Here is a 15257-nt window from a genome sequence, read left to right on the forward strand (position 1 = left end):
TTTTTTTCTTTTTCTTTTTCTTTTTTTTGATGAATAAGAGCCTTTCATTAAAAACCCAAACCCAATAACTTACAAATACAACGAATAGTAAGCAAAGAAATCATATAAGAGGAAAACAACAAAGTCTTTGAGAATATATGGTTTGAGTTTACAAGATTAAAAAAGTATATAAATAGAAAAAAAACATAATATAAAAAAAAAGAATAGAGAAAACCCGAAACCACCGTTTAAAAAATAAGAAATTACATAGAGTTAACGGTGTTATTGACGATATGTGTTAAAACTGTGTTGATTTTTAAACGTCATATACTATTTTAATTGTTTTGAAACTTAAAACATTAAAATTAAGAATAAACTGTTTATCATGTACTGTTTTTAGAATTTTTCCGTAGCAATTATTGCAAGGAAGAAGAGACTTGAGTTGGATGTGTCATCGGGGTTGCCTTCGAGGGTGATTGAAACCATGTGTGGCACTCAAGAATGTCTGCGCAAATCAGACTGTAGAATTGCCCAAACATGAAAGCGAGTATGGTGCAAAATCTTTAGGGCGGTCCCCAGTGATGATCTGATTCATGGTTTTAATTTCTTTTAGGGGCTCACCATAAGAATTCAAAGTAGTGCTGCCAAAGTGTCTTTCTTTTGGGAAACACTTGAGTGTGGTTAACGTACTGCCAACTTATCATCTCGTCCCTACTAGCTCTCTCTTGGAACTATTTGACTTCTATTCATCGATCCCAGACGAATGAAGTTGCAGTCACCTCCATTTTCGACCCCTTCAAGTTTCTAATTGAGGATTCTAATGGCGAAGCATTCTTTGTGTTATCTCGCAGTTCCTATGGGGTGGAGACATAGCCCTTTTATCGTGGCATTTGATCATACAGTACTGTGTGAGTTGCCACCAAGTTCTCTCAAGTCTTCCATGAGAGATGAGACGTAAGAACATACATATTATTCGATGACGATGAGTAGCTTGGAATCACCTTCAACTTGATTACGCCTGATTTCGTAGGGTGTAAGAATTAAGAAATGCAAACCACATGGATTAAACTGATACTGGAACGTGGCTTAGACCCTGTGTGCCTGGGTATCTAGGGCATTGCATGTATGGATCATATGTTTCATATATAATGAGTGGTGCTGCCAGTCGCATATGTATTGCAGGTGATTTTATTCCGAGCCTCATGTCGTGGCAAAAATAGATAGCTCCTGGCTCAAGGAACCCATTGACGTGTGGTTGAAGCAATTTGTAATACACCACCCACAGATATTATATTGGAAAGAATATATGCATGATGAATGAGACTTGATCTCGATCTCCTCTCGGGAGAAACGTTCTTCTTATGGTTTGCTAGATCCATCAAAAGAATGTAATCTTCATGCAAACGAAAGATGCATGTTCGTTTTCGAGCTAGCTAGTTGCATCTGCATTGAAACATAAGCTTATCATATATATGAATACTTGGCACTAGCTCTCTATCATGCATTCTATGATCTGAGACTTCGAGGGTTTAAGATTTCTTCCAAAATTAATGTTAATTAATGTAAACCGCCCAACCTAAGCCTAGAAGACGATTTAGGAATTAAAATGGTGGCTTTTCGCTTTGCTAACCAACCTACGCCGGCCGGCGCCTCTTCACCATCACCAATCACTACAATCACTACAACACCAATATTCTAAATCGAATGCCTCCATCTTTGAAATGCCTTAATCCTATAATTTAATTAAAAATCAGCAGGAGGCACTATTGAAACCTCCAATAGATGCCATGCCAAAAGCTGAAACGCAAAACCTCAAGCACACCTCACATGATCTAAAATTCTAAATGGAACGCTGAGGATAAAAAAGAGGGAGAAAACTAGATAGCCTGGAGCGGATGATCAAGAGCATACTCTGCTAAGCGGTTAGCTACAAATTAAGTTCGCGTTGCGAAAAACATGTTTGAGGACTACTGAATCAAACGAGAAGCCAATTGAAATTTGGAAGATATGTTGAACATGAACTCAATTCCTCCGTGACATTCCAATTTTCGATGAAGGTAGTCAATGAGCAATCTAGAATCTCCTTCGATTCAACAACAACATGGTTGAAATTGTTGAGAATAACTGTGCAAACCTTCCCGTATAGCCACAACTAGCTTCAGCTACCAAGACTCCGACAATGAGATGATAGGATTTCCAACAAAATCATGAATCATAATAAATCCCATATGGTTCCATTTCCTTGCCTCAGAAAACCATCAAAGTTTTGTTTTAACTTTTAATAACTACCCATTCTCAGGAGGTAGCCAAGGGATGCATGTCGGCTTGGAAATAACATTTTTGTTAGTAACATTAATATTAGTCTGCCTATAGGTTTTGGCAATAGAAATAGCTCGATATATAGCAAACTTTGATTAGACTGCAAATGAGCTATGGCAATAGAAAGGTTAAAGCAGTACTCACCCTTTTCACTTAATTTGGCTCAAAGTGACGAACTAATTTTGGTAGGACTCACATGCCAGTTCAAAATTAAATTATGATTTCATATGATTGTTGTGAGCAGTAACCGTATCCCCTAAGATAAGAAGTTGGTTTTCCTTCAAATGTGCCTGTAATCTGGCACTCTTCCTTTCTCTGAGTAATAGACTTGATTTGAAACAAGTCCGGAGTGAGAAGCTAGGAGTTGGCAAGTGTCAACATTTATAGTGCTCTTGTTATGGAAAAGAGAAAAATCTTTTAGGAAAAGAGGCAGTTTATTTGATAATAATTTTAAAACTAAGAATATATGGATCTTGCGTGCAAATATTCTTAATTTGCAATGCGATTAACAATCATTTTTTTTTATTATTATTATCTTTTAAAATATTTAAACAACGACGTTGTCTTTAAAATTCTCAAAACCGTGTATTTAGACAGAATTGGTAAAGATACTTATCATATAAGGGGGAGACAACATATAACATAACTATTTTTTTTTTTTATGTGGACAGGTGAGAATAAAACTAGAAAAAGAAATAATTTTGTAAAGAAAACAAAATGCAGATTATTTATTTGGCAATAGAATCTCCTTTAAGAAAACAAAAATACAAAAAATCAAAGAAAGCCCCTAGTAATTGGAGGTCCAAACGGGTACCCAAATCCGAAGAAAACAAAAGCAGACCAAAAGGTAAAACCGGACCCACCCAATACTTATCAGCAACACGAGGTACAATATTTTATGTGCCCACATACGACTTGCACATTCCGCTCATTCCTGACCGTCCGATTCCCATACCCGTCAACTTTAACTTTCACTCCTTGTTCGACCGTCCTGATCGTCCACTTGTAACCTTACCTGCGAAGCACTGTAGCTCACTCTCCCTGTAAAGACTTTGCTTTATGCGCTTTGTTTAAAGGGAACAAAAGGTACTGTGCGTGGAATTTAGGGGCATTTATCGAATTATCCGGCACTAATAGTATAATGACGGATAGATCCCCACTCCTTATTAAACGACATCAAAAGGTTCTGAGTTGACCGTTTAGTTTTTTCTAAAAGACTTTATTTACCTTTTACTCCTTTTGCCATGGCTTGGGAGTTGGGATATCTGCTCCTACCTCCAGTTCTCCACTCTAAAAGCGCGTGACGCCACTCTCCAAGAGCCCCTTCCGAGCTCCGAGTAATTCTCACCACGATAGTTATCCAAAGAATTCCTCTATGCAACGAGGCGTAGGCGACTTAACATTTATTAGACAATCTCTATCGTTGATATTTATAGTTAATTTTTATTTTAAATGATCAAAATGTGATGATACAATCCAACCATCTATTGATGTTGGTGCAAATAGACATCAGTGCTATGTAAAGATTATAATATTGAGAAAAATATGGAGATAAAATATACAAAAGAAATAATTCAAAACATCGATGAGTACCTAAAATAACATGAATGAACAATTAAGTTATTACACTCATAATATGAGTAAAACAGTGATGTGTTAATGTATCTCAAAATATATATATTTTTTCCCATGAAAAATTCTACTGCATAGTATGTAGTCAGGCTTTGGGCTGCATGTGATTGCATCTTAAAAAAAGAAATGCATTTAAGATCGTCTTAAAGAAGAAGTGAGCATTGCATTTTCAACCATCTAAACGGTGTTGCATAGCATGCTGCACAACAACCAAACCCTTTTTTCATATGATAATATATATAATCAAACACATAACTCGTATAATCAAATTTTATCAAAGATTTGAGTCATGTTACTTTACAACAGAAATAGAGATAGATATTACTCACTCTCTGCTTTTCTGTTTTTGTGTTGACAAAATATAGAATCAAACAATAGATAATGATAAATCTGTTTGATTCATCTTCACATCGACCAAAAAAAAAAATATCTAAAACGCATGCCACTACATATATTCAATTGAACTAGTTGTGGATCGCATGATATAAAAAACAACAGCATGCCAGCAACCACATCAAGATGTGAAGTGCAAGTAATATATATCATTAGAAATAACCAGATCTTTCCAATCGATTGGATATAGTTGTTAGTGTACGATGAAATCTGAATAAACTGTGTTCCGAGTTCTTCAACTTCCTACACATGATATAACATGCATCTTGTTCCAGATCGCGTTCATCACACTCCACTGTGAAGGAGCGTAGTCATAGCACTTGGGCAGATGTGGACACATGAATAGCAATAAGAGAAATGATACGAAGCAAAGAAGCAAGCTCATGCCGGGGACACAAGTGTCATTTTCTCACCTCTAGCTATTTTAAGGTTCACCTCACTTCTCCTTCCTGCCCTAACTGAAAACGACTGCAAGCAACCTGTGGTCTACCTGTGTGTATATATAATACATATCCAAATTGTTAATACTTTTACAGGGAAAAAACTAACTTATATCAACATTTATTTCATGTATAAATATGGAATTCACAAACCGACTCATCTCAACCATTACTTCTCTCTTTATATTTAACTCTCTCCCCTTTCTCTATCTCTCTCTAGACTCTTAAGCTTTCTCTTCTCTTCGTAGTTAATTATCTCTCTCTCTGCTTGGTTTGGATTCTGGGTATCTGTTTCTTCTGCGTTTGGATCAACTGAAGCTTGGGATCGTCGTTAAGCTTGAAGAAGAAGATGGTGGATCGTCTTCAAAGTGTTTGCTGCATGTGCGGTGACGTGGGTTTTCCAGACAAGCTCTTCCGCTGCAACAAATGCCGCAACCGCTTTCAACACTCGTATGGATTTCATTTCATTCATATACCGATCTCTGTTACTTCATAATCACCATCGTCTTAATTAGTAGTTACCGGCCTGTTCATATATCTGGTGGTGTGTATGGCTGAGTCTGTTATATAAGGCATCGTATATACATATTTGGATCATATATATATCATCATTATATATCATCATCGTGTTTGATAGTTACTGGTAACTGAATAGGTAGAAATCCCATCTCCATAAAACACCCACCCAAGTCCCAACTAACCTATATTATTATGGTACCATCACCATGCATGATGATGCTCGATCATCATGGTGCTTGTATAGTTGTATACCATATATCATCCTCATCAATACAGATATAGAACATGTTTATAATGCTAGCTAGCTATAAGCATACGGTAGTGATCTTAATATTGTCTAATTAATGATAATAAAGATGAAGATAAAAACATTGACTAATTAAGCAAATACCCATGCGAATTTGTGTTACATTTTGTGCTTGAATTAATTTGTGGTCAAATTAATTAGGTATTGCAGCAATTACTATGGTGAATACGCGGAACCGATCGAGCTATGCGACTGGTGCCGAAGTGAAGAGACGAGCACGACGAGGCACGGCGGTGGCAGCTCTTCAAAGAAATCGGCAGCTTCTGCAAGCCGGTCGGAGTATTCGGGGGACAAGATCAAGCAACACGATCATCATCAGCCTTGTGATCAAGAGATGGGTGGTAGCGGAGAGAAGGCGGCAGCCGGTAAGAACCATAGCAGCCCTGTGCCGTCTCCGAGAACCGCTACTCGCAGGTACAAGCTTCTCAAGGATGTAATGTGTTGAGTGTCAAAAGAGAGGCTTGTGTTCTACAGAACCATATGTTAGTTATTATATAAGCACGTACGTAAGTACTCGCGTACTACGTACTAGCTAGCTAAGCTTGTTTAGTTTCCATCGAGAGTGGTTTGATCTTTTGAGTTCTTCTCTTTCGCTAATGTGCTATATATGTTTTTTCAGTACGCTGTTAATAAAATAAGGTAAACTTTGTTGAGATCAGAATCAATGAATCATCGTATATATATGATTGATGTTCACATAGCATGCATGATTGCATGAACCAATATTAGTCTTTTAATTTATTTTTCTATAAGTTAGCACAAATTAAAAATGGAAACAGATTTCTGGGTTCTTTAAGCATTATCCAATTCATCTGGTACTTGTTTCTTCTGGGAAATTTGGCGGAGGTTGGATATAGTCTCTTTTGCGTGGGTACATATAGAAGGAGAAGATGATTGATCAGTAGGGTTTGTCGCGTCTGTCCGTTACAGCAGAGACTTACACCCTCATTGCTTTGTTGAGAGTCTTAAGAAACAAGTATTGAATGCTCTTCTGGGATGCCTTCTTGCTTAAGAATTCAGAGTACCTAAAGCCTGCTGCTGGCTATTTACTATTCACAGATTCATTCAGAGCCCCCTTTAATAGATTTCTAGCTAGGCCCTCCACCCTCCTCCCTCTATTATTGTTCCAAGCAAAATTATATCCATAAAACACTAGGAAAAGTGATGAGTGCTTGGAATGGGAAGCTACAAGAAGCTAGCTAGCTATATAGCTAGTAGGAAATGTGAATGAAATGTTTCAAGTGGTGGATGTTGTTTGGGTTCATTGTTGGGTTCTTGGCCATTCATTTCAATCCAAGGAATTCTTTGATCTTTTCTTCTTCTTAGACATGTTTTGCTTTGTGGTACTGTATTGACCCCCATAGTGTTTATGAAATATCTGTATCATCCCAAGTACACAATAGTTGATAAGGTCTCTCTTGCTCCCACTGTACCTGTTTTGGCCATTCATGAGAAACCAACAAAACTCCTCCTCCTCATTGGGGTAGACTCTTGAATTGACAATGAAGCCAATCCTCTTTCTTCCTTTCCAATAAATCTAGCTCTTTTCCTCCTCCTTCCTTGCTTGCTTGCTTCTTATAATAATTTTTGCTTCCTAATCTTGTAGTGATGATGAAGAAGTTAATAATAAAAAGCATGATGACTCACCCGATATATGTTTTCTCTCCTTCCTTAGGTCCACACTTTCCTTTCTTTCCAAACAGTCATTAAGATGAGTCACATGGTTGCTTCAGCTTCATACCTTCAACCTCTCCTCTCTTATCCGACTTGCAAGCAAAAAACTTGTATCAATGTGTACGATCTAGCAAGAGACACATGCAAATGATGCAACAATGCTATTTTCCATGTGTTGCTATAATTCTTGCTACTGTATATACAGTTTAGTTATCCTGTACTCTATTCTGAGCTGAACTAATTGAAGAAACAAAGAGTTCATGGCTGAACTAAGCGAGCTGGTTAATTAGTTACTAGCTAGTTTTAATGAGATGATCTTTCATAATCATCACGAGGAAGAAATTTCGATGAAGATCATTAAGTTGAGGAATAGTTTTAATGACGATATTTCATGATCATCATAACCATATGATCACCATCGCCAAAGTAAGTACATTTTCTTTTTATGATCGGAAAAATTCATTGAATTTGCTACATCTGGTAGTGTTATCAAACATTTGAATGATTATATAACTGATTGCTCAAAATTTATTTTCCTCAACAATGATTAATTGCATTATTGTCTAAAGTTCACTCCATATATACTAGTGATGTTAATTGGTTTCTCTAGCTACCTTGTATATTAAGAACACATTGGGTGACGGAGCATGTAGTTGATTCGATTTCCATTATTGAATCAACCATTGGTTCTTCATAATGCAAGTTCACATATTTGAAAACGACTAGCTTCATATTGGTTTAATTAGAATTACACTTACCGGCTAGCTGGTTCTAAGTTCTAACATGCATACAACAATTTAGGACTAAGAAAAAGGATGATCTTGTAGTAAACCTTTCTTGATAATCACGAATTTGACATGATTATTATAGGATTAGTTTAAACAATTATGGGATTTCATCCCCAAATGTCCCCAAAGATTAGTTTAAATAATCAGGATTGTTATAGGCTTTTATGTGGACTACTAATTAACTAAGCTCTAGTAACAAGTTTATATTATGATTTCAGAATGTGATGTACGTTGTGCAAGGATAAGTTAAAAGTGAAAATCTCCCACATCAAAGACCAAACAGAACAACATTACCCAAAAACAAAAAGACCAAACAGAACAAAAGAAGATATATATAGGCAGTTTCTTACTACATTACATTACACAGACAGTTTTGAGGAATAGGCACATGCGTTAGGTCTAAGGATATATGACTGAACCATGCACATACCGACGTTTGAATGGTTTGATGTTGGAGTCGATCGTCATTGCAAATTAAGGAATGTATGAGGTCCGGCATAGGGGCCTTGTTGAAGAATGTATATATAGTACATTGTCATGTCAAATAAGTGACAAAAGAAATTACATCATATTATGTCGGAGGTTTTCTTTTTTTTTTTTTTTTTTTTTTTTGGGGTTTTTAAGTCTGGAATATAACTAACTTATCGTCTTAACTTGAAGTTTTATTAATAAGTAAGAGGTTTCTTACTAATTTTACCGATACTTTTCTTAAAAATTACTTTGTACATTACAATAACATGGCGTGCAAATGATAAAAACAAGTCATGTTTTGATTTTCTAAAAGATCTTATTGTTAATTTTTCTGTATGCCTCTCTACTGAAATCATCTGTTTATTTTTGTGCAATTAAAAGTACTATTTGCTTAATTCTTCGTAACAGACGAATCTCAAAATCCCAGAACTAATTTTGATTTCAAAAATTCATTTCCATGTATAGAACACGAGTATCTCGAACGGCTTTTGTGGTCTAATTCATAGAAGTTGAGACTATTACAAAAAGATTTTGTGGTGTAAAACGTAGATTTTGCAAATCACGGTACAATTTGCCATGACCACTAATTAAGTTATCATTAACATCTAAATGTCAACCACTCAAAACCTTTTCGTGGTTAACTACAGTAGTACTTCATTATTTTTTGGTCACAAAGATTATCATATTAATATTATTTACTTGGATCTTCCATATCGAATCATCATATATTGAATAAAAGATGGTCAACTGTACCCGGATTCGGGAAAATGGATTATGTATAACCGACTCTTTTTTGAAATCATAACTAACTCTTTAGCAGAGACAGATATGATTATCACGATGATTCATAAGCTTATTTAATATAAAGGTACACAATAGTGAAGCACTTAACACTGAGATTCTAGTTTAGTTGTCTTGAATGACACTAATCAAGCTCTCCAGGGCAATATTATAGTTGTCTCCAGTATTTTTAACACTAGATGAACATGCACGCTAACATTGAATGTAGCATTGATAAGAAACGTCATTCCCTTCGTAAGGAGGAAATAAATTGGGGGTGTAAGGGGGTGGGGGTATATGTTTGGATCTCCTTATTCATATCACCGGCAACACTATCACAACCGGCCGAGCATACCACCATAAGTTAAGGCCACCACGACGCGATAAATGGTGGCTTTTAAGAACACATGTTTAAAAGAGATTGAACCAAAATGAACTGTGAAAGCTTTGATATCAAGTATATTGTTTCGAATTCTCAAGAGTGGAGCGTAGAGGTAGAACCAATGTTAAAAAACGCGCCTTAGGAGCAACTTCAGGTTTGAAAGGCGCAAGCAGAAAAGAGTCAGCCATGTTGCCAAGTGCTGAAGACGATGCGCAAGGCGTGTAAGGCGTTGCTGGAGGCGGTTAAAGCTTATGCTCTTGATTTTTTTTTCTCATCAATACCAAAATGTTGTTTTTAAGATTAAACAAGGTCTCAAGTTATGTGAGTTGCGGGTTCACTCAACACTCCAACCTCCTCCTCGCTCAACACCATCTCCATCTCCAGAAGGCAGAATGTCCCTGTGATCTCCGCCTTCTCCTCCGGAGAGTCAAATGACATCGGTCTTTGCTTTCTCCTCCCACCTCCACTACTCTTAATTTTTCTCGATTTGAGGAGCTTGAAGTAATAAATTTGGTACCAAAATTAGTGTTTGATTTTGCTATTCATAATGAGTATTTATTTGATGTTTTTTCTAGGATTAATTTTAGTTTACCCTTGTGAGGTTTGGGGTTAACATCATTTTAGTCCCCATACTCTTAATTTTGAAAATTGCTGAAATTTTCAAGTTTCCAATTTTCATAAATCATGCCCAATTGCTGAAATTTCGTCCAATTTAGACGTTAAATGCTAACATGGAATTTTAGAAAAAGGGTCCTAAAAGGCAATTTTTGTTGTTATATAACTATTTTAGCCCTTAAAGTAAGTTATATAGTCAAAATTAACATCCAAATTAGACGAAATTTCAGCAATTAGGCATGATTTATTAAAATTAGAAACTTTAGGGGGTAAATTTTCAAAATTGAGAGAATAGGGACTGAAATGAAGTTAACCCCAAACCTCAGGGGAATAAATTGAAATTAATCATTTTTTCTATTCAGAATTGACTTAGTTGTAGAACAAAAACACAATGAAATGCAGCATGCTCAGTGTATCGCGGAATGCTTTTGAGAAGCAAAACAAAGGTTTTTGTACCAAATGCGGTGAGCTCCAATTTGTCTCATCCAAGAAGTAATGGGAATGTGGTGGCTTGGAGAGGCGTTGGCTCTTTTAGCAAAGCTGTCGACCCGATCCTAGAACCTCGGTCGAGACGGCTTTTGGTTGTGGAGGTTGAGGGTGAGAGCACCTGGTTCATATCAGGTTCGAAGTCGGCGAGCTTGTCTTCTGATCTGGGTCGGAATTAGTGAGGGCTACGAGGCGGTGGCCTTTTGGGTGTCGGGTTTCCTAGTGACGACAACTATGGCAACTATTGGGTTGAATTAGACGGGGACGCCAATATGGACGAGCTAACCAAGGTTTGCAGTTGGTTTGCACGTGATGGCAACTGGTTTAATTTGATCGTCGTCAGAAAAGATGGCTGCTGAAATGAGGCAGCACCAAGCTCCTAGGGTTTGAGTGTGAGCTTAGTTCATTGGGCCTAGGTCTGGGCTCACACTCAAGCAGGCTCAAATTTGGGATTGGGCTGATGGACCTTATCTCAAAATAAATAATCTTAGGGCTATAGGGACAGTTTAACTGTCTCTCTAGTTTTGAGCTTGCAGACTACGATCATTAGCTATATCTAGATGGATGTATATATATTGCTTTAGTACTGCAATTGAATGTTTTGGCTCTTGTAATATCTTCTCAATTATCTTTTTATTTCTAGTTTTTGTACTCTGCTAGGGTCCATTTTAAGTGAGCGCAAATCCTAATGTAACGGCGCTATATAACCCTCGAGGTTACTGTATGTTAGTATTTTGACTTTAGATTATCAACGAAACTTTCATTATGTTTAAAAAAAGAATTGACTTAGTTTGAACATTATAGAAAATGAATAACCAACAACAATAAAAAGGAAAAATGCTTATAGTTCACTACTTAATTTGATGATAACAGTGGATGAGTTCACAATGTTCATAGCATACGCATTCCGAGTTTCTAGTAAATAAACTATAATATAGTTAATCATTAGACATCGACTAAACCATGTCGTTGGGTAGTTTTTAGTGAGTTTTTCTTTCTGATTATAACATTGTGTGTTTAGGAGCAATAAGTACATACTAGTACTTGCAAATGACACGTATAAAGTATAACTGAGTATTTAGAATGTGGATTTGCAGGCAAACTATGAGTTCTAGTTCAACTAAAACCAAGAGAAATCATGCTTGAAAATGGACCATACAGCTGCAAGTGAGAGTGAGGTTTATGAACATATAAGTATTTTTATATTGTAAGTCTTACGCCTTTTACCTTGTGGCTTACGCTTTAGTGATGCTCTCTCGGAAACGCCTTGGCTACATACCCTTTTAAAACATTGGGTAGAACTACCATTAACATCATCAATTAATAGCTTTGAGTTGCCTTCAACCTCAAGTCTTCTGAGACCTCTTTCTTTGGCACAAACTATACTATTTATGATAACTACAACTAGCTTCCACTTCTAGAAAAACAACAAGTCAATTCTCATCTAAGCCTACTCTTTGTTTGAGCATTAACCTTGCGTTTCCAATCCCTCGGGACGTCTTTACCGTTCTTATCCAAGCCTTGTACTATGTAGCCTTATTCTTACTTTCTCTAGGTCTTCTATGTTTCCTAGAATAAGTAGAAGCACTCACACTCACTTCTTATGATCCAGGTCATTAACCACATATGCATAATGACCTAAAGCAATTTTTCTTGGTTCCACCCATCAAAAACTTCTTACGCCAACAATGATCCAGATCATGACCTACAAGGACCTTCATGAGGTTAACCTATGCCACATAAGTTCGAGCCCACTTGAAATTGTGACTTCAGCCACATTCCAAGACGCAAAGGAGAGAAAGGCAACACATCTCATTGGCGCTTAGAGAATTTGGATATGTCAGGTCCAATGATTCCTACATGCGTAGCACGCGGTTGTCGCAACGCCAATATATTAGGGCCCAAGACTCGCGTCAGATTTTCGTGGCTGCAGTTGAAAAGTTTGAAGCCAACATTCCTTCCATCTAGACCCTTGGTTTCAAATAAAGGTTGAAATCCGGTGACGGGTAATTAACTAACCCTTAATTTACCAAAAGTAACGCATTCTAACATGCATCAGTTAGCAAAGAGTGTATCATTACCTACACTATTTGCTTTAACAAAGCGATGACATAACAAAAAGATAATTGTACTAAAGGCAAGCATCCTAATAAATAATGTAGTTTTTCTACTATGTTGCCGCACTGAATCATATCCGATGACACTTTCTGTTTCATTATTCCATTAGGAGGTTGCGACCATTTGACAAAGCACAAAGCAAGGAACTCGCAACTCGCAACTCGCAACATACTATGAACAGAAAAGGCATGCATGGTGCCCATACTGGGACAAGACCCACATCTTCGTATTGCTAGAAAAACAAAAAAATGAAAAAAGATATATACCGTAACTAGGCTTTGTGAGAGTCATTTTTTTAATGAAGCAATGACCAGGCCGAACTCAACTCAATAATTCATTTAATAGAGAAATTCGTTCGTGATTCAGATGACATGAAAATCGAAAAGAGCTAATTGACAACGTCGATACTTGATGCATGGTGTGGGAGTTAGAAACGTGCTACGGTGAGAGAATTTTTAGGGGGGGGGGGATCTAGGTAAGCGATTTTTGCGAATAACATGGGTTGAAAGTTGTTTTTTTGGGATGGTGATTGAGGGCTGGATTTGATGCTTGGAGGCTTAAATGCTTGAAGGCTCAAAGTTGTGTCTAGGCTTATGTGTCTTTTGCTCGATGGTTATTCCAACTCTAAAACCCCTCTTTTTATAGGCTCAATTTGGGGTGGTGTTGGGATTCAAAGCATCTTATTGTTTGAGTAAAAGACTCCCTCTGCACTTTATTCATGATTTCTACCCCCAAATCATGGAAACGAAGGGTTACTACGAGGTGGTTGTTTTGGAAAAAAAAAGATTATTGTAGCGACAACGACCATGGTAGCATAAAACCTGAAGCGATGTGGACAAGGGAGATTGAGAAGTGTGAGCTCGTGGCTTGAGGGAGAAGAAGATGCCCCTCGATTGGTTTCAAGGTTTCTTCTTAGCAAGATGAGGTGGTGACTTTGGGAATTTAATATTTAGACTGGGTACATGGCTGCTGCGGGAAAGAAGAAATCTGGGTAATTAGTTGCAAAGGGGAAGAACAAATCAAGAGACTTGAGAAACGGGAGAGATTGTTGTTGGTTTAAGTATAGTTTGGGCCTAAGGTTTAAAGGAAAGAAGGATCAGACCGATATTTTCATGCATGCTCATCATTTCATTTGTCGGTTTAAGTCTTAAGCTTGGATTTCGGGCCCAAGACCGAAATCACCAATGACGTTAATTCGGAAAATGAGCATTTTTCGTTTCCTTAATCTTCCCCATACACTTCTGCAAGCCCAAAAAATGTGTGAATGTGGCATGGGTCCACATCTAGGGCGAGTTTGCTTGGCAAGTTAAAGACGAAAGATGAATATAAGATTCTATAAAACTAGAGAATCATATGTGAATTGCGTGTTTTGTCATAATGACATATTAGTTAGTCGCATGATTTTTCGGGTATCAACAGGCTGAAACGTACGGCCCAAGCCCAAGCCCAATCCCAAACCTTAACCTTGGAAAAGAGGAGACTACAAGCTCGGACCTCACCACAACCACCGGTAGCTGAAACGATCATGCACCGCCCAGCACGGTGCGCCAATCTGTAGGCATCCTCATTCCTCCATAGTAGCACAACCATGGAAGTGCACAACCTCTTCCAAATGATGACCTCTCTTGATCATGTCAAAAAAACCCGATCCAGATCGGAGACATTCATTCGAAGCCGCGCCATGTCGCCATCGCCATGATAGACACCTCCGAGCAACGTTTCACCTTGCGCCACCTAGGCCAGCGAGGAATATCTCACACCCCGAAAGCCGTCACTCTCTCCTCTTACCTCACTACACAACCCGCCATCAATCGAGATCGACCCGTGTCCACTCTAAACCCGCACGGAGCAATAATGGCTCGTCTAACGACGGTGAGAAGGCGAGCTGCCAGACAAGCATAAAAGCTCTTACTTTCGCTCTCTAGGGTTTTCTCACGGCTAGCACCCTGATCTGTATAGAGTTTGTAACTCTATTTTGTTATGATATATTAAACAAGCAAAGTTTAAATATAAATTAGAAACTTAATTATATGTGATTGACTTGGAAAAAAGGAAAAAGTTAGCAAGTGTGTGGCCTCAGATTGGGCATTATATTATCAAAGTTTTTGATTCGTGAAATGTTATAGTTATGGTACATTGCTATGTTATATAAATATATATATTTATATATATACAGAAATGTTCCAAAGCGGACGTCCCTCCGTTTGCCACTGGACGGCGCCGACCACGGCGCGCCTCCACTCCAGCAGCGTCCCCGACCACTTTCCACCCCTGGCGAGTCCGCCGAATTCCAGTTTTCCGGCGAGATCGATATTGTTTGAAGTTTTGGGTGATCTCGCCGAAAAACTGGAATT

General features: G+C 37.7%; 1 protein-coding gene across 1 annotated transcript; it reads left to right on the top strand.

Moving 5' to 3' along the window:
• Nucleotides 1-4855: 4855 nt before the first annotated feature.
• Nucleotides 4856-6282, top strand: LOC101309482. The gene is made up of 2 exons (XM_004306920.1): nt 4856-5213; nt 5731-6282. Exons 1-2 carry the CDS (start codon nt 5113-5115, stop codon nt 6032-6034), a joined length of 405 nt encoding a protein of 134 aa, XP_004306968.1. The 5' UTR covers nt 4856-5112; the 3' UTR covers nt 6035-6282.
• The last annotated feature ends 8975 nt before the right edge of the window (nt 6283-15257 follow it).

This window comes from Fragaria vesca, linkage group LG7 (genome assembly GCF_000184155.1).
Source record: "Fragaria vesca subsp. vesca linkage group LG7, FraVesHawaii_1.0, whole genome shotgun sequence".
In the NCBI taxonomy this organism is placed as follows: Eukaryota; Viridiplantae; Streptophyta; class Magnoliopsida; order Rosales; family Rosaceae; genus Fragaria; species Fragaria vesca.

Bases quoted from the DNA above. Each gene is read 5' to 3' on its own strand.
- LOC101309482 (XM_004306920.1), top strand. From the start codon at position 5,113: ATGGTGGATCGTCTTCAAAGTGTTTGCTGCATGTGCGGTGACGTGGGT. The intron at 5,214-5,730 runs GTATGGATTTCA...CAAATTAATTAG, and splicing joins CGCAACCGCTTTCAACACTC to GTATTGCAGCAATTACTATG.